Below are 20810 nucleotides of genomic sequence, written 5' to 3'. Positions count from 1 at the left end.
AAATTTGAATTATGCACGTATTTACGTACCTTCACGTCTGCACAGATGTTCATTTAGTGTATATTGTACAACAGAACACTAGACTTCACAGAATTTGATAAATCACATGGCATTTCTGTATTGTTTCTATAACTTTACTTTCGTTTGTTGTTGTGCGTAGACACTTATTATTCTCGCGTTTATTTGCCTTGATTTCACTTTTTTGCATCCTTTTTATTGTTCAAAAATGTTTATTCTACGCAATTTTTTGCGCTAAACAATGGTTCCTACAGTCTGGAAGCATTAGTGTGTGCTGCAAATTGCATAAAATCGTTGATGCATGCAATAGCTTCCTCAGGAAGTTTAATTTTTCTATGTACATTTTGCTCTTCTTCTTCCTTTGTTTCTTCCTGATCATCTTCTGTGGCGCCGATTTATATTAAATCTGATGCTGAAATAAAGGTAGAAGGAGTTGATAGGTAAGTCATTAGTTCGAATGTAGCCATCGGCACTGCATGGAATGTCCGGCATTTTAATTAATTCACTATTAGATTGAACAGTATTGTCTTCCATTGTGTTACTACTCTTTCATGCACGTTCTTTGCTTCCCCAAACACTTCATGTCACACGATGTGGTGATTAGCTACGAAATTGTCAAGCCACCCCATGGATGTCATACTCCTTATTTCCAAACTCTTTAGCGAGTTTCAGAACCTCACTTTGCAACATGTGTCCAGACGAAGGTAAGTTTCTTTGCTCGCGTGCCTACGAACCATTCCCACACAACCTCGTTAATTTCTTCATTTGCCGTTTTCTTCCCTATCGCTTCCATCCATGTGATCCCTGTTCTTAAGGTATCATAAATTTGTTTTTTATCGCATTTCAAATGCACCATCATTTCGCGCACAGAGAGTTTTATTCTCACAAGCCTCCGCTACTTTAATCTTTTCGTTAAATGTTACCGGCACGTACTTTTTGTTCGACATCATGTTACCGGTATCATTTAAAGTGCTCCCAGTGAACTTAAATTGATAGAAGATAATGCTCACAGTGAATTTGTTTGGAAAGCTTGACCTTGCTGGGTCAACCATTGTTTAGCCGAACAACACCCACTTCTTTGACTCCGCATATTGTGGCAGTGTGTTCGTAACTGCGCAACAATGCTCCTCTGTGCTCCAGCACGCATCAGTAATAATGGAAAACTTGAAAAGTCGACAAACGAGCGAACCATTTCCTTTGTTGTACCGACACTGTACACGCCTTGTTCGTTGGTGCACAGAGCGGCGCCGTGTGATGTCCACACCAGCATCACAGCCCTGCGCCGAAACTCTTTTATCCTGATTGTACTGCTCAACAGCATAGTCGTGGGTGTACAGTCTGCGTCAAAAGTAGCGTCCTTTTAGCCCTCGAGCGGGCGCGCTGTTTTTCATAACACGAACGGGCTCGCGGAGCACTTTATACACATGAAAAGAATAGGTTTCCTTATGTTACCAAGGTCAGTCATGTATGATCAAAATCTCAGTTTAATCTTAGTTTATTTCAACAAGGAGAAAATAAACTTACAGTCGTGAGTAACTAATGTATGCTGTAGGGGGGTGTACGCTGTAGTTCAGTAGTGCTGTCTGAGCCCTTTTCCGCATTATGCAACAAATTATTAGTTAAGTCTTAAAATTTGTATTCCGTTTTCGCGTTAGGCATGTTCCGCTTTATACGAAATATTAGCGTATAATAGTGTATTGAATGCTTGAGGAGTGAAATACTTGTACGTTTTGGGCAGATTTCCGAATTATGCACGTTCCGCTTTGATCAAGTTTTACTATATCATCATTCTCTCTTTCTCACTTGTTTGATCTCTTCTACCCACGTCCTGTTCCTGCTCCATTACATTATAAAATCATTTCTATAGATTTTACTTGTATTCACAGCGCCAGATTTGCACCTGGTGGCCTAATTTGGAACTAACTTTTTTCCCTGTGTAAATCGGTTCCTCAAAAACGCATTGGAATGTATAACAAACTTCGCTGCCATACGATAATTAGAGTCCCCACCGGCAATCTATGAGTAGCTGCTCATTCATAAGAAACGCACGGTAACAGAAGTACAGCCTCATTATTCTTCGTTCATGGGTCAAAATTTAATATAGAAAGAGTATATTTAAATATGAGAGTGATGATACTGAGTCATACTAGTCATGTACTCAGATTGAACTCGAAGAAAAATTAGAAATCTTTCAAAAGTGAATGACGACTGCTCTCCATAATTTAACTAGTTATGTGGGTGATAGTACATTGTGCATCATCGGTGTACCCCCATCCAGTCTTCCTGTTCTAGACTGAATGAAGTGCGAAACTTCTCCTGTATCATTGTCTCTGTCATGTGTTCATTACGCGTTGTGTAAGTTGGGGGACCTTGTGAAGAAGACCGCCTAAACCGATTCATAAATTTCTTTACTTGTTACATCGTTTCTGCTACAGGCGTTATCAGACATCAAAACACTTTGAACTTGTGAAACAAGGTTCAGTGTCATTATTAAAATGCCTAATCGCACGTTCAGTGTTTTTTTTATCTCTGATGGGGACAATAGCATAGAAATTTATTTAGGGATCTAGAGGGTTTTGCACACACAACATCTGTAATGATCGCAGCTTTATGCAGGAAGAAATACTTTTGCTGACTTTCATTAATCGTGAAATCTTGGAAGTATTTATGGAAATCAGCGCTTTTCTTGTAGTGTTTCCCATTGGAGTTGGTAGAACAACATTTGTGTCCACTTGTCAAACATGAAAGACGGCCTGTCTGCAGATGTAAACTACGAACCTGCCATTTTCTTATCCGTAATATCTGCATTTATAATTGTGTGATAAAAACGAAAGATTCATTGAAAACTGTACAGGTGTAACTGAACGGGCTGGAATTGTGCACACATTCTGGACTCGCCCTCTGGAGGAGAACCGTTCAACTCCACCTCCTGCCATAAAGATTTAAGTTTCCCGCGATTACCACAAGTCACTCCAGGCAGCTGCCACGATGGTTGCTTTGAAAAGGGTACGGCATTCTTCTATAATCCGTGGTTGTGCTCCATCTTTAATGGCATTCCTTTTGACTGGGCGTTTTCTAAATTTCCTTCCCTCCTTTTTGGAGGACAATATGTATTCATTTAAAATTTCACCCGCTTCGAAACATTATGTCATGTTCCAGTCGCTAATGAAATGGGTTTCGAGAAAAAATTGTACAAGGAACATTAACGACTCCACAACATTTTGCACCACGACCTCTACTTCCGTTAATCAAGTAGCACATAAAACAATAATCCAGCGGACACAGCCCTGGCAGTAGTGCGATTTGATAAGCAAATGTTTTTGTGCCTTCTACGAGCTAATGTCAAAAAGAAATTACAAATAGTTGCAGGCAGTAGAATAAGATTCAGCAATTCCTATTCTTTGAGATATTTCGTGTTTAGCATACACGAAAACACAAAAATTGAGCACGAAATATTTGGTTCCCGTACGTCCTCCCAAAAAAAATGTTTTTACACACAGTACGTTTCACACGAAGAAGAGAAGCAACTAGAATGTAATGGTTGTATTATCGATCATTTGATTCTAAGACGGATGCCAAAACTCCTTTTTTTGTTGAAAGACATCCCGGGCGTGAACCATTTTCATCGACTTCTGAGCGAGCTTTAAAACGCTTGGACCACTCAAAAACTCGCGTACGTGATGAACAGTTTTCACCATACATTTCTTTTACTAAAAGATAGCTTTCAGTAGCAGTTTTTCCAAGCTTCATTTGAAACATCGTGATAATTCGTCGCTCTGTTATTCTACTTATCATTTTTTCGGCAAATCAGAATAACAGCAAAACACGGGGAATGTAAATACATTAACTGCCAATGGGAACTGCTTTCAATCAGTGGGGATGAAAATTTGTGCCGAATTGTGACCCGAAACCATGTATCCAGCTTACAAGGTAGATCGCAACTGTACAGAGTACCCTAACACGCCTACTGTTAGACCCAAATTCTCATCTTATCCATATACTACTGATGTAACTCCCCTTGCCCATTATCATTATTATGCGCGGGATTTCACCGATTCCTGTAAGAGTTCGAGCTTTCTATGCACCGTATCCGCCTGTTCCTTCGTTAATCCCGGAAATAACCGCAGCCACTGTAAATAAATACGTAAGGTAATTCAAGATATTAGCACCAAGCAAGCATTTATTTAAATCAATGAGGAACGCTGAAAATCTGCGCCGGACTAGGATTCCAATCCGGGGCATAGGAGGCGTGCTAGGGTAATAAGTGCAGTGGTGTTGACCACAGTGTCCGGATGGAGAGGTGTTCAGTGAACAGCCCCAGTAAGCAGAAAATCCATGGTCGAATCACGGGCTGGCACAAATTTTCAGATTTCCCCATTGATATGAATAGATGTCTGCTGGCAGCTAATATCTTTAACTCCTTTGCATCTTAATTCATAGTGGCTGCAGTATCAATTCTGCAGTATCAGTGTCTGTTCTTTTGGGTATGATCATGTCCGGGAGAACAGACACCACACATAAAAATAACAGCTCTAAGACATACCTATTGCAAATATCATACGTATGCTGATGACCTTCAGTTGTATCTAAATGCCAACCAAGCAATATTAAGAAAACTATTGAAAATATCAATTCTGAACTCGATGCACTATCAAAATGGGCACTGGACATAGGACTACAACTAAACCCATCTAAAACCCAAGCGGTACTTGTTGGTCACTTTAAGCTCATTAGCTCAAAACATCGGGAATCCGTACCATCTCTTATCCTACATGGAACAAATATTAACTTCTCTCCCTCAGCAAAGAGTTTGGGAGTAATAATAGATGAGAATATAAATTGGACAGAATACGTAAGTGCAGTGTGCAAAAAAGCATCAGCATCCCTTCATGTCCTACAGAAATATAAAAAATCTTCCCTTTCGATCTGAAAAAGAAATTAGTACAAACGCTTATACTCCCAATCATTGACTACAGCGATATTATCCTAAAAGGCCACTCTCAGGAAAATTCGCGACGTCTGTAACTGGTCATGAATGCCTGCGTCCGATATATCTGTGGCGCTCGACTTTTTGATCACATTTCACCAGCATATGCAAAATTGTCCTGGCTGCGTGCAGACAGACGCAGAGATTTCCATACACTCTTTCTCATCTACTGCCTTATAAATATACACTGTCCCTCATATCTCTCCTCGTCCTTAACTCCTATGTCGGAACAACATGACAGTAACACACGTTCCCCTCATAATAAAATCCTCTCTGTTCAACTGCATCGCTCAGTCACCTTCTCCAAGTCCTTTCCAGTAGCGGGAACCCGGCTCTGGAATAACCTCCCTCGCTGTGTTAGAGAACTTTAAAACATGTCCGGATTCAAAAAACAGTTAATGACGTATGTACTTAAGTAACAGTAATGCCTTCCTCTTAACATGAATGCACTTCACCTCATTACTTCCCTTTTTCTCAGTCCTTAAATCTCCCTGACCCAAAACTCGCTATACTAGTAAACGTCTGCTTCACACACCAAGATATTAATGTACATCTGCAGAAATCTTCATTGCTATTGCCAATTTTTCTCATGTTTATCATTATTATTTGATTATTTTTACTGTTATAATCTTTGCTTTTATCATAATTTGTATGTATAGCACCTGTTGTAAAAATACTGCCAGCATTTGCTTTATTAGGTCTTAGTCATTACTCTTTATTCATGTTGTCACTAGACTAATCTAGTTTTCTTATTTAAACTACTGTCATGATGTAACTCTGATGTGTGAAATGAAGCATGTGTGGAGAGTGGAATAAACTCCCCCGTTATGTTAGAGAACTTAAAAACATGTCGGGCTTCAAAAAAGAGTTAATGTCGTATCTACTTAAGCAACAGAAATGCCTTCCTCTGTAGATGAATGCACTTAACCTCATTACTTCCCTTTTTCCCTTTCCTTGAATCTCCCTGCCACAAAACTCGCAATACTAATAAACATCTGCTTTACACACCAAAGTATTAATGTACATCTGCAGAAATCTTCATTGCTATTGCCAATTTTCTCATGTTTTCATTATTATTTCATTTTTTTTACTATTATTATTTTTGCTTTTATCATAATTTGTATGTATAGCACCTGTTGTAAAAATACTGCCAGCATTTGCTTTATTAGGTCTTAGTCATTACTCTTTATTCATATTGTCACTAGACTAATCTAATTTTCATATTTAAACTACTGTCATGACGTATCTCTGATGTGTGAAATTGCTGCATGTGTGGAACACTGGTCCGATGCAAGAGAGGGCCTGGTGGCCCTAATCTGATCAGGTTAGAGAAATAAATAAATGAGACCTCTTACACAGACTAAGGCTGTCTACAGACCGATCTGTCCGCAGACCAGAGGTGAGGCACTCGACTGAGAAGGCTTCACACCTCACAGCTACAGATCGTTCATCTCTGACGACTGACCCTTTATTTTATCGCCAAACCTCGTGTATTAGAGAAGTGCAGTGGAACGTGTATGCGCTGCGAGGTAGGCTGCGCGCCGGGAGAGCGGCAGTGTGGCCTGGTGCTGGCCGGCTGCGGCAGGGCACTCACATCTGACGTCGAGGCGCACCTCGGTGTCGGCAGAGCCGCTGCTGTAGGAGCCGTGCAGCGCGACGCACTTGAGCGGCGAGCCGTGGCGCGCGCGGGCCACGCGCAGCTGCAGCACGCTGAGCGCCACCCACGTGCGCGGGTTGTCCGCCTCCTTGGCCGTGCTCAGCGAGCTCTGGCTGGTCACGTCCTCCTCACCTGCAACGACACCACACCCCGCTCCAGCCGGGCGCTCGCAGACAGCAGCAAGATCGGCAGCCGCAGAGTGAGTATTGTTCATATACACCGGATGACGGAACTCGAGAGCGAAAATAACTTTGGCCTGATGTGTCACTTCCAAGTAATGTGGCTCGCTGAAACTTTGAATAAGTTTACGATGGCCGTCCCGTACTGATTTATAATTTATTTGTTGCCGTAATTCATGCTGCGCCATTTGATTCATCACTGTAGCTACAAGTATGTACTACACTACTGGCCACTAAAATTGCTACACCAAGAAGAAATGCAGATGATAAACGGGTATTAGTTGGAGAAATATATATTATACTAGAACTGACATTTTCAAGCAATTTGGGTTCATAGATCCTTAGAAATCAGTATCCAGACCAACAGCCTAGAGGAACACTGTCTTCCAAATTCTGAAGGTGGCAGGGGTAAAATACAGGGAGCGAAAGACTACTTACAATTTGTACAGACACCAGATGGCAGTTATAAGAGTCGAGGGGTATGAAAGGGATGCAGTGGTACGGAAGGGAGTGAGACAAGGTTGCAGCCTATCCCCGATGTTATTCAATCTGTATATTCAGCAAGCAGTGAAGGAAACAAAAGAAAAATTCGGGTTGGGGATTACAATCCATAGCGAGGAAATAAAAACTTTGAGGTTCGCGATGATATTGTAATTCTGTCAGAGACAGCAAAGGACTTGGAAGAGCAGTTGACTGGAATGGACAGTGTCATGAAAGGAGGGTATAAGATGAACATTAACAAAAGCCATGCGAGGATAATGGAATGTAGTCGAATTAAGTCGGGCGATGCTGAGGGAATTAGATTAGGAAATTACACACTTATAGTAGTAAATGAGTTTTGCTATTTGGGGAGCAAAATAACTGGTGACGGTCGAAGCAGAGAGGATATAAAATGTAGACTGGCAATGGCAAGGAAAGCATTTCTGAAGAAGAGAAATTTGTTAACATCGAGTATAGATTTAAGTGTCAGGAAGTCGTTTCTGAAAGTATTTGTAAGGAGAGTGGCCATGTATGGAAGTGAAACATGGACGATAACTAGTTTGGACAAGAAGAGAATAGAAGCTTTCGAAATGTGGTGCTACATAAGAATGCTGAAGATTAGATGGGTAGATCATGTAAGTAATGAGCAGGTATTGAATAGGATTGGGGAGAAGAGAAGTTTGTGGCACAACTTGACTAGAAGAAGGGATCGGTTGGTAGGACATGTTCTCAGGCATCAAGGGATCACCAATTTAGTATTGGAGGGCAGCGTGGAGGGTAAAAATCGTAGAGGGAGACCAAGAGATGAATACACTAAACAGATTCAGAAGGATGTAGGTTGCAGTAGGTACTGGGAGATGAAGAAGCTTGCACAGGATAGAGTAGCATGGAGAGCTGCATCATACCAGTCTCAGGACTGAGAACCACAACAACAACAACGACAACAACAACGCCTGGGCATTGAGTAAAACAGAGCTTGGATGGTGTATACATGTACAGCTGCCCATCCACCTTCAGCACGATACCACAGTTCATCAAGAGTTGTGACTGGCGTATTGTGACGAGCCAGTTGCTCGTCCATCATATACCAGACGTTTTCAATTGGTGACAGATCTGGATAATGTGCTGGCCAGGGCAGCAGTCGAACATTTCCTGCATCCACAAAAGGCCGTACAGGACCTACAACATGCGGTCGTGCATTATCCTGCCGAAACATAGGGTTTCGCAGGGATCGAATGAAGGGTAGATCCACGGGTCGTAACACATCTGAAATGTAACGTCCACTGTTCAAAGTGCCGTCAGTGCGAACAAGAAGTGGCCGAGGCGTGTAACCAATGGCAGCCATGCCATCATGCCGGGTGATACGTCAGTGTAGCCATGACGAATACACGCTTCCAATGTGCGTTCACCGCGATGTCGCCGAACACGGATGCGACCATCAGAATGCTCTAAACAGATTCTAGATTCATCCGCAAAAATGACGGTTTGCCATCCGTGCACCCAGGTCCGTCGTTTAGTACACCATAGCAGGTGCTCCTGTCTGTGATGCACCGTCAAGGGTAACCGCAGCCATGGTCTCCGACCTGATAGTCCATGCTGCTGCAAACGTCGTCGAACTGTTCGTGCAGATGGTTGTCGTCTTGCAAACGTCCCCCCCTGCTCACTCGGGGATCGCGACGTGGCTGCACGATCCGTTACAGCCATGCGGATAAGATGCCTGTCATCTCGACTGCTAGTGATACGAGGCCGTTGGGATCCAGCACGGCGTTCCGTATTACCCTCCTGAACCCACCGATTCCATATTCTGCTAAGAGTCTTTGGATCTCGACCAACGCTAGCAGCAATGTCGCGATACGATAAACTGCAATTGCGATAGGCTACAATCCGAACTTTATCAAAGTCGGAAACGTGACGGTACGCATTTCTCCTCCTTACACGAGGCATTACAACAACGTTTCACCAGGCAACGCCGGTCAACTGCTGTTTGTGTATGAGAAATCGGTTGGAAACTTTCCTCATGTCAGCACGTTGTATGTGTCACCACCGGCGCCAACCTTGTATGAACGCTTTGAAAAGCTAATCGTTTGGATATCACAGCATCTTCTTCCAGTCGGTTAAATGTAGCATCTGTAGCACGTCATCTTCGTGGTGTAGCAATTTTAATGGGCAGTAGTGTACTTTGCTCTAACCGCAGATGAAAGGATAATCGTTAGAAGTGTTTTCGCAACTGCTGTCACGATTTGAGTGGACAATATGGGTCAGTGATGGACGACGTAGTTTCTGTGGAAGGAGGGTGTAAACATTGCGGATATTGAGAAGCGATTGGTGGCAGTGTGAGAAGAGGGAGTGCCACCGCGAAAAGTACTCTTGCAACACAATACTCCTACCCTTATGCGTCGGGAAACCACGGCTTTCACCACACACAGAAGTAACTGCAACAGTATACTTCGGAAGGTCGCTAAAAGAAATAAGAACTTCTATAATTACATTGAAGTCACCGCAATTCGTGATGGTACCCTGCTGGTTGCAAAAGTCGAGACATGGTGCTTAACAGTGTGTGTGACGTCTAGGTTGTTACGGAGTTCTTGTGGTAGAGCGCTGCATTGCTCTACCAGCGCGGTTGAAAAACTCTGGACGGTCGTTGGTGCATGTAGACGTACTGCAATACGTCGTCACAAGATGTTCCACGAGTGTTCGATTGGATTTTATTCGCTGAATATCCTCTGGCTTCAAGAGCTCGTCTATCTCCGCTTTTCAGTGTGGTCGCAGACTTCTATGTGTAAAAATGAAGTTAGAGCTGAATGAATCCGTGAAGAGGACGCACATGGAGGTGAAGTAACCCACAGCGTCACAGAAAGGTTGGCCAGCGAGTGCACCGTGTTCGCAGATTACGCGGTCCGTGCACCTGTGCAATATTACGTCTGTCCACAGCGTAACCAATGGAACAGCAAAACAATCACGTTTAATAATGTTGGTAGGTTCATTACATGTTTCCACCTCTCGCCATATTAGGAAACATCTAGCATTCACGAACACGAAAATTTTCCATGTCCATCTTTTCAGAGATGGTTGCAGGACTCGCCTGTTCGATACCTTCCAGCCATCCAGTTTCCAAACGTATTTTATTTGGCTACCAGTGTCGGCGATTTACTACGCCATCGTCGGCAGATGATGGTTGAAGTGATTGCTATAGCAAGCAGAAATGTACTAACACCAGTATTGCTGTTTTGACCACAACCGAGGAGGAAACTTCCCACACGACGGTCAGGGGCCTGAAGATGGCTCAGTAAATAGCCTAAACTGGTAGCCAAATGAAATAAGTTTGGAAACCAAACTGCTGAAAATTTTTCAGTCCGTCATTATTGTTTGTCCTATTGCATATTTCTACCACTTATCTTCTGTACTATACTGGAGTAGTTTCTTCTAAGACGGACCCTTAACCTGATTACTGCTTCCCATAATTCATGTTTCCCTTTTTGACTCATCATTATTGCTGCAAGAAGTCTCACCATAGTTTATAGAATACACACTAAAAGTGTGATCCCAGCACAGTACAGCCCGCTTTCCCAACTACTGTCATTACATGCACGACATGGAGTCTTATCATCATGGCCAGCACTGGAACGAAACGGGTTCTCTGGAAGGATGGTGAAAGCACTGTTGATATTCACAGGCGATACATTGTAACTGGGTGTGGAGTGTTTGAAGGGAGGAGTCTTAGGAGAGGTTAAGGGGCAATAAAGGCAGTTCTGACGTTGCCCTTGATAACGGAAGCTAGGCTAAATAAAAATCAAGACAAGTTCATAGGATTTGTCAACCTGGAGAAAGTGTTTGACAATGTCAGATGGTGCAAGATGTTTAAACTTCTTAGGAAAATAGTGATAAACTATAGGTAGAGATGGGTAAAATGCAACATTTGCAAGAACCAAGAGGGAATAATAAGAGTGGAAGAGCAAGAACGAATTGCTCGGATTAAAAAGGCTGCACCTGAGGGATGCAGTCTTTCGCTCCTACCTCGAAGAAACAATGACGGAAATAAAAGGAAGGTTCACGAGTGGAATCAAAATTCAGGGTGAAAGGATATCAATGATACGTTTCGCTGATGACATTACTATCCTGAGTGGAAGAATTACATGATATGCTGAATGGAATGAACAGTCTAATGAGTATAGAATATGGATTGAGAAGAAATTGAAGAGAGACGAAAGTAATGAGAAGCAGAAGAAACAAGAACGGCGGGAAACTTAACATCAGGACTGATGGCAAGAAGTATATGTAGTTCAGGAATTCTGCTACCTAGGCAGCAACCCATGACGGACGGAGCAAGGAGGACATCAAAAGCAGACTAGCATTGCCGAAAAGGGCGTTCCTGGCCAAGAGACGTCTACTAGTATCAAAGATAGGCCTTAATTTGAGGAAGAAATTTCTTAGAATGTACGTCCGGAACACAGAATTCAATGATAAAACCACATGGGCTGTGGAGAAATTAGAACAGAAGAGATATGGGGCTAGAGACGAATGTTGAAAATTAAGTGAACTGGTAAGGTAAGGGACCAGAACGTTATGCACAAAGTCGGAAACGAAGGGAATAAATGGGAAACGCTGACAATAAAAAGGGACAGGATGACAGGACATCTTTTCAGACATCAGGAAATAACTTCCATGAGCCGGCCGCGGTGGCCGAGGTAGTTCTAGGCGCTTCAGTCAGGAACCGCGCGACTGCTACGGTCGCAGGTTCGAATCCTGCCTCGGGCATGGACGTGTGTGATATCCTTAGGTTAGTTAGGTTTATGTAGTAAGTTCTAGGGGACTTATGACCTCAGATGTTAAGTCCCATAGTGCTCAGTGTCATTTGAACAATTTTTTAACTTCCATGATACTAGAGGGAGCCGTGGAGGGTAAAATCTGTCGAGGGAAACAGAGATTGGAATGCATTCAGCGAGTAATTGAGGACGTAGGTTGCCAGGGTTACTCTGCGATTAAGTGGCTGGCACAGGAGAGCAATTCGTAGCGTGCGTCATCGTAACAATCAGAAGACTGATGACTCAAATAAATAAACAAATAAATAAAAGAAAGAATGGGGTCGAATGTTGTCGCGTTTCAAGAGAACTTTTCGTGTCGGTGTACGCTCTCTCCTCTCTGCCACCAGTCACCTGTGAATATCCACAGTGTTTGCACCCTTCTTCCGTAGAAATCATGTCGTCCAGTGCTGTCTTTCATGATATCCCTACATATTGTTCACTCATTTAATGACAGCAGTTGATAACATGGTCTATACTGTTAAGGGATCACGTTTCTAATGATTTTTCTATCACGTATGATTAGATCAAACTACTAAATACTTGCATCTGTGATGGTGAGTCAAAAAGTGCACCATGAATGATGAGAAACGATAAAGTATAAATCAATATGGAACTAATAGATAAATTCATTTGCGGAAGAGCAATAACGATACTTTTTTGAAGGCAGTAACTGTTCTGAAGTCACCACGATTCATGGTGCCCCCTCGTCCCCTCCCCCCGGATGTTACGAAACGCAGGAAATGATTCTTCATAGGGTGTGCGAGCCCCACGGATGGGAAATTTTCATGTTCTTGAATACTTGATGTCCCTCATAGGGCCAGAAGTGGTTGGTTGGTTACTTGATTCGGGGAAGGGTACCAAACAAAGAAGTCATTGGTCCCATCGGATTGGAGAAGGATGGAGAAGGAAGTCATCCTTTCCCTTTCAGAGGAACCATCGAGGAATTTTTGTGAAGTGATTTAGGGAAATCCGGGAAAAGCTAAATCAGGATGGCCGGACGCGGGTTTGAACCGTCGTCCTCCCGAATGCGAGACCAGCGTGCTAACCACCGAACCACATCGCTCCGTGCCAGGGGTGGGAACATGTAATAGATCCAGCATCATTGTTGAACATGATCGTGTTGCTGTTCCCGGTTTAGTGGTATGGAGAGACATAATGTAGCGTGGGCGTACTCACCGCCATATCTATGAATACGGAACGCTCACTGGTCGGCATTGTTGTGCTACTATACTCCTTCCTCATGTGGACTTTTTCAGGAATGCATGCTGGCCTGAGTTCATTTTTATGCATCACAATCGGCGGCCGCATCGGAAAGTGCAGGTGTAGGAGCTCTTGGAACGAGAGGATAATCGGCCAATGGATCGCCCTGCCCGTTTCTCCGACATAAATCCCTTAGAGCAGCTGTGGGGTGCAGTGTGGAGACATATTGCGGCACGTCTACATCCACCTACGACAGTTCAGCGGTTGCCGGTGTAACTGGTAGAAAAATGAGACGCCCCCTCGAAAACTCCTTACCAGCACTATTGCCGACTTGGAATCACGTTGCAGTGACACATCGTGCGAGAGTTACTTTAGACCTTGAGTTTTGGACACCTGTGTAAAACAAGGTGGTGGACTCACCGAGGAACCACTTGATGTTGGCGGCGGGGTTGCCGTAGCGGCTGATGCACTTGACACTGACGCGGTCACCGTCGTTGGCCGACAGGTTGTGGCCGGGCAGCACTTGGCTGGAGTTGTACTCGATGCGGGGTACCTGCGGCGCCGCTGCAACACAGGACACGAACACGTTGTTACATTCTATGTCAGCGAGGAGTCTTAGGACTTAACACTTAAATTACAGTATAAAGTATTTTAAACTCTTAATACTTCTTATATTAAAATGCATTTACAAAATAAAGTTACAATGAATGGCAAAACTGCTTTCGAGTCCACATTGCCAGACAAGCAAAAAGAAGCTTAACGTTGCACTGCACAGCACATAATTTGCTATCAGATTTACAGTTCGACTTTAGAAGTCGTTTAACAACTCCAAATGCTATCTTCTCTTTTCTTTGTGAGGTACTGGTGGGGTTAAACAAAACGTTTCGAACGCTGGGCATAGTTTTTGTCTTAACTAAGGCGTTTGATTGTGTTGGTCACCAAATATTGCTCCAGAAGTTAGACCATTACAGAATCCGGGGAATAGTCCACAATTGTTTCACCTCTTACTTTAACAACAAACAGCAAAAGGTCATTATTCACAGTGTTGAGAATGGTTGTGATGTGGAGTGTGAGTGTGGTACAGTCAAACGGGGGTTGCCCCAGGGATCAGTGTTGGGGCCACTCATTTTCTTTATTTATATAAACGATATGCCCTCTAGTATTACGGGTAACTCTAAATTATTTCTGTTTGGTTATGGCACTAGTTTGGTACGAAAGGATGTTGTCTGCGTTATTGGCTCGGTTTCAGACAGTGCACTTCATGACTTAAGTTCATGGCTTGTAGAAAATAAACTGGTACTAAATCACAGTAAGACTCAGTTTTTACGGTTTATAACGCATAATCCAGCAAAACCTGACGTTATAATTTCACAGAATGGGCATATGATTCGTGAAACAGAACAAATCATATTTCTAGGTATTTAGATAGATAGTAAACTGTCGTGAAAAGCCCACGTTCAGGATCTTGTTCCAAGACTTAATGCTGCCATTTCTACTATTCGAACGGTATGTGAAGTAAGTGATTGTTCGATACGAAAAATAGTCTAAATTGCTTACTTTCATTCGTTTATGTCTTATGGTATTATATTTTGGGGTAACTCATCCCATTCTAAAAAGATATTTTTGGCTCAGAAACGGGCGGTTTCGGCTATAAGTGGTGTAAGTTTGCGAACCTCTTGTCGACCCCTGTTTACTAGTCTTGGTATTTTCACACTGACCTTTCAAAAAAAAAAAAAAAAAAAATATATATATATATATATATATATATATATATATATATATTCCTTACTGTCGTTTCTTGTTAACAATATCGGCTTATTCCCAAGAATAAGCAGCTTTCACTCAGTTAATACTGGGTAAAAATCCAACCTGCATTTGGATCGGACTTCCTTAATTCTTGTGCAGAAAGTGTGCTGTGTACTGCTGCATCCATTTTCATTTAACTATCAGTAATCCACGCGGTGTCAAATCGAAACTGAAGAGTTTCCTCGTGGGTCACTCCTTCTTTGTTGAGGAGATCCTTGAAAATTTAAGTAGATTCTTATGTTATATTGTTGACTGCGTTTACTGAAATTTATAGCTCGCCTTTTTTTGGTTCATAAATATTTTATTTTTATCTTTTATTCCTTTTATGTTGTAGTTTCATGTACTGATACGTTCTATGACCTTGGAGATTCGCTCTTCAGTTTGACCTACGGAACTTGAAGTGTAAATACATAAATAAAACAAAACGATTCATAAGGGTAGAGCGAGAAGACTATAACCTATTTAAGTAATTTGAGGCGCTCGAAGCCAGATAACGGAAAGTCGCTCACTGAACTATATTGAAATCCGTACACATCTCGTATCTCCTAGAGGATGTCAAGCCACTGATGGAGTAGAAACCAATACATGGCAATACTCATTCAGTTGTTACGTATTGCAACATTAAACGGCACGTCATTTTTGTGCTCTAGTATGGTAGACGGCTAGAAGATGGCGTCATGCAAAGGAAACAGAGTGAGTTGTTCGGATTAAAAACAAATGTATTATGGGACCGCTACGGAAGCCGATTGTTTTGAGTGAATTCTCTTGAGTTGATAGAGATGTAGATGTGAATTACAACCCTGTCCACATGGTACTGTATTACTGTTAGACTTAAGGACAAGCAAAATGTATTCATATAGCTTGCCGTATCATAGCATGTGGCCATGTGGCTTATTGTGACAACTTGGTACTCTTAAGTAATACTAATATTTAATGGAACCATGGACGGTGGGGTAGTTTGAATTTAACTGGAGCGCTTTAAATGTAAACGATTGTAATGCTTGTGATTGCATCACTAGGTCCTGCAATAGAGGTAGTTGTGACTTGCCAGTATATAGATGTTAAATATATAGTTTCACGCTATTTGTAATTTTTTTATATTTTCCTGATAGAAAGAGAAACACTTAATACCTAACATACAGTAACGGGTAGATAGCCTATTAGCTTTTTAGCAGGTTTAGTGTCCTAATTTTTGGCCTCATATTCTAATTCAACTTTCCTGAAGCACACTGTTCGCGGAGAGTACGGCGAAATTAACGTGAAGAACCGTGTCCATTCTTACACAGTCATCATGGATAACGACCTTAATACCGTAATTATGGTAGGCCTATTCCTACGAATCTATCTGTTGTCATAGACCTGGGATCATCATGGGTATTATTTTTCCCTCGGTCAGTACGAAGCCATAGAGAAACGAAATAAATTCGATTCCTCTCCTCGCATCCGTCTTTATGTGCAGGCTAATCTCAGGGACTGTTGTAGGGATTTTATCCGGTTTTCGTTAATATGTACACTGATTCACGAAGAATATTTTAATATAATTTGTAAGTATTTCGTACAAATGCTCTGAATCAAGATTATTTAAATTTCAATTATGAAAACTATTCCACAGATACCTAGCAAACAGTCGCCTTACCTCGAGAGACCAGCAGTCCCATGAAGCAGCAGAAAGCGTCACCAAATTTGCGTTTAGTTTAATGGTCTAGTAAAGTTCCACTCGGGCAGTGACCGTAATCGGGCGTGTTTACTCCTTAAGTTCCACCATAGCCCTCCGAGTGCAGCAGTTGACTCTTGCCTCAGTATGTCATCAGCTGTGAGTGAACTTGAGTCAGCAGTTGTCCTTCTCTATCCTTTTGTGGTGTTACGTTTGGTGGCGGATTCGTCTTTTTCGTCCTATTCACAGCTTTCAGGACGATTCAGCATAAACGTACAGTTAGTTTTGTGTCTGACAGGTCCACCCGCAAAATCCAGGTAAGTTCCCTTGAAATTCATGATTGGTAAATGGAAACGTTTGGTATTTCTCCACGTCAGGTTCTCACAGCATATTTTGACAATGAGTTTTATGACTTCTTCGTAAAATCCAAGAACCCTCTCCAAGTAGACAGGCTGTTACTTGATCACGGCTGTCAGGTTTCTTTCCGCCATAAACATGGGTCAGTTCCCAATGCTGATGTTGAAGGTGCGGATAGGTGACCATTATTATAACGATATCTTTCTTAAATTTGGTGATGTTAAGGGTATTCGATGAGTTGAGTTCACACCGCTTTCATTCCATCGACAAGTACATCAGACTGATCATCCCGTCACGTCACGTCTTCATGTTTGAGGTCATCGGTACTTATAGCGATCAGGTGGGGACATGCTTCTTATGTAATGATTGTGGGCACCAACTTCTCAACTGTCCGAAGCGGGTTCTTGTTTTCAAAAATGCTCTTGAGCAGTGACATAAATTGGCAGTAGCAGATTTCGTTCGGACTGGTGGTAATTCTAGTGGCAAATTACGGCCAGATTTGAATTTTTCCACGAGCAATTTTCCTTCGTTAAAGCGGGAGGCGGGTTCTGTGCCGCAACATAAGCGACGTCGTACGTGGGATGCAGATTTTTTCCATGTGAAATTCCCTGTATTACCCCTCCTGCCCAACTCCCGCAGGCATCACAGTCCGACGAAAAGACGTCTTCCTGTCTCTGTGTCGATCGCCATCGACGTAGCTTCGGTTAGTAACCGAAGGAGCTTCCAATATTGAATCTTGTAGTACAGGCGTCGGTCCATGTTGTTTCAATTTTGTTGATTTCTCAGCCTGTTGTTCTACCCCTGTCTGTCATGTCGGATGATCCCCCTGCAGTGCATATTCAGATCTTGTTCTCGATCGACCTACCGCGGCGATTTTGCCTCACGGTCAGCGTACACGGCCTATCTTACCACATCGCCCTGTCAAGCGCAAGAAATCTCGGCGTAATATCTCTGCAGATAGCAGGACTTGCCCTCCTTCCTCGGATTCATCTATAGATAATGGATTAATGGCTGGAATGTGGCATAAACGGACTTTACTTTTGTCCCACTTCGTAAGATGACTCAGGCATACACCCTTCTCCCTTTGAATGTCCATCGCATTGAATCTAACGTACGCCTCATGGTTCTCCGTCAGTTTATTTATGATTCTAATGCAGTTGTAATATTCTTGTACGAAGTATTTTTTACCACATTGTTCCTTCCCAGGTTTCAGACCTTTTCCAGTGTATCGCCTAAAGATTAGACGAGTACTGATCTATTTTATCGCGAAGGTATTCCTCTCACTGACATTGAGGTTCTTGATTCAGGTCGCGGGATTGGTTATAATCTGTAAGGTCTTACCCTGGTTGTTCTCGCGCACCTTCTCGAGCGTCAAACGATGGCGGTGTCCAAAGTTTACAGAGAGGAGCGCCGTTAATCTTTGTGTAAAAATCCTTGGATCCTTTTGCCGGATGGTAACTTCAATTGCGTGATGCGTCCTGTTTACCAGTACTTAATTCTGATATTAATCGTGATCTCCATGAATTGGTTCGTTCGATGCGTTTGTGCGTTGTTGGGGAAAAAATATCCAACGATGGTGAAACTGAAGTTTCTTACTGCGACGTCTAGTAGCAGACATGATAGGTTTTATTCGTCCGATGTTCGTGTCTTCACATTCTTGCAGTTGACGGAATTCCTGCGCCTTTCACTAATCACTGCGCTGTTGCAGCAACTATCAACCTCAAGCAATCACGCATGAAATATTGTTGTGCACAATGGATGCTCAGTTTTTCTCATATTGCTGATGCTAAGTGGAAGTTTTGCCACCACTCGGTAGAGCGTTTCCCACCCTCAGTGGGACAGTGGTCTGTGTAAGCAATGCTGCGACTCAGTAAAACGCTGGTAAGTTATCGTGCTGCAATGGTGAGAGTCATTCAGAACACGTATAGTTTTATTATAACTGAAATATGTATGGTCAGGCTATGCTGCCTGAGGATCGCTGACGTTCTGTGGATCAAGGCTATGTTGTCGCTGTTCGAGAAGCAACATATGGAAGGTTTAGAGGTGAGGTCTCTCGTTAACAAGGAACTGACATCCTTAAACCACCTGCTTCTTCATCACACTCGACGTCGCTGTTGTATTACCTCCCTCACCGCGTGATGATGACCGTCAGTTGACTACTTGAGATGTGGTAACTCATGTTTGCACCAATATTATGCAGAGTTGTATCAACGGGTGACTCCGTGTTACCCATTTCCGGTGACAGTTTTGCGACCTTCGGTGGGATTACCACCTGACTAGAAGCTGAAATATTAGCGTCTTTTCAGGATTATTGTCCATTCCCACTCTCATGAAACCCCAGGTTCGGACTGCCATCTGAAAGAATATTTTTTACATTTTTGTCATATCTTGGGTTTAGATTTTACTTAAAATTGTTTTCATTCCGGAACATCATGGCCATTTAACCGCAGCTCATTTTCGCTCCCTCACTCTATCCAAAAGTACTGCACGGGCTTCGAACAGCAGATTGTCCTTATTGATTGGTCCTGTGATTGATAGACTTCAATACTGCCTCCCTGGCCTTACAATTTTGACTCCGGTGGCAGTATATAGGGATGTGGTTTCGGTGGAGGCTGTTACATGTATTCATTACGCTTCTGCCTTTTTGGGTTTTCCTAAGGCATTGGATCACGTTAGCCATGTTACTTCGACCGTATTTTGGAGACTGTTCGCTTTACCGCTCCTGCAAGTGTCGTTCTTCTTACTCGTACAGGAACAGTGCGGCGTCAGTGGCGATCAGTGGGCAGCTGACACCTCCCGTTGTTATCTATCGGAAAGTGCTTCAGGGCAGTCCAGTCTCTATATCTTTATTTGTCCTGCCTCTTGAATAGTTTTTGCGGAAGGTTGGTAATCGGCTGTCATGTTTAAAAGTTTCAGGAGAGAACCTCACACTTAGGTCGTATGCTGATGACGTGGTCGTTCTCCTTCTTCAAACTAAGAGAGTTCCCTTGTTAGAAGTTGTAACTGATAGTTCGCGTCGTACTTCGGATGCACGCTTGAATAAAGACAAATGCAAAATACCTGAATCAACGCGGTTTTGAGGACGCCGTCAATGTTTGGGGAAGTTTTGAGGCAAGGTATACGTCTTTGTGGGCTTTCGTTGATCGTTGCCCACTGAAGGTGGCGGTTTTGAATCGTGTATCTGCTACTCATAAAATCCAGGGTGCCGCACTGGAGCATGAACGACGCTCGCTTACAATTTTGAAGAAACTGCGAATGTTGGATACCTATTTTATATCACACAAATCTTTCTCCTTCCTGATAAGGTAGGGAAAAAATTGCGGGGACTCCCAGACCGATTCATATGAGGACGCAATATATTCAAACAACGCCTCCTTCCGCACGGAAGGAGGCTTTATTTCTCTCAGATATGGTTCACATGGCTCTAAGCAGCCTGGACTTAACATCTGAGGTCATCAGTCCCCTACACTTAAACCTACCTAACCTAAGGACATCACACACATCCATGCCCGAGGCAGGATTCGAACCTGCGATCGTAGCAGCAGCGCGGTTCCGGACTGAACGCCTAGAAAAGCTCGGCTGGCTCTCTCAGATATCACATGCAACGCGTCTGCATTGTACGCCTGACGCATGACACTGATTGTTACCCGTGAATTGTATACTTCCATGT

At 42.9% G+C, this 20810-nt stretch overlaps 1 protein-coding gene across 1 annotated transcript in view; it reads right to left on the bottom strand.

Moving 5' to 3' along the window:
* Positions 1-20810, bottom strand: part of LOC126484811 (irregular chiasm C-roughest protein) — a 410474-nt gene that overhangs the window by 121181 nt on the left and 268483 nt on the right. The window contains exons 5-6 of the mRNA XM_050108408.1: positions 13744-13887; positions 6600-6794 (exon numbers count right to left, since the gene is read on the bottom strand). Of these exons, the coding sequence (XP_049964365.1) occupies positions 6600-6794; positions 13744-13887 (339 nt within the window). The remainder of the gene's footprint in view (positions 1-6599; positions 6795-13743; positions 13888-20810) is intronic.

The sequence above is a fragment of the Schistocerca serialis genome, chromosome 6 (assembly GCF_023864345.2).
Source record: "Schistocerca serialis cubense isolate TAMUIC-IGC-003099 chromosome 6, iqSchSeri2.2, whole genome shotgun sequence".
Lineage (NCBI taxonomy): Eukaryota > Metazoa > Arthropoda > Insecta > Orthoptera > Acrididae > Schistocerca > Schistocerca serialis.
The sequence above is the reverse complement of the archived record's forward strand: the minus strand, read 5'-3'. Positions and strand labels throughout refer to the sequence as shown.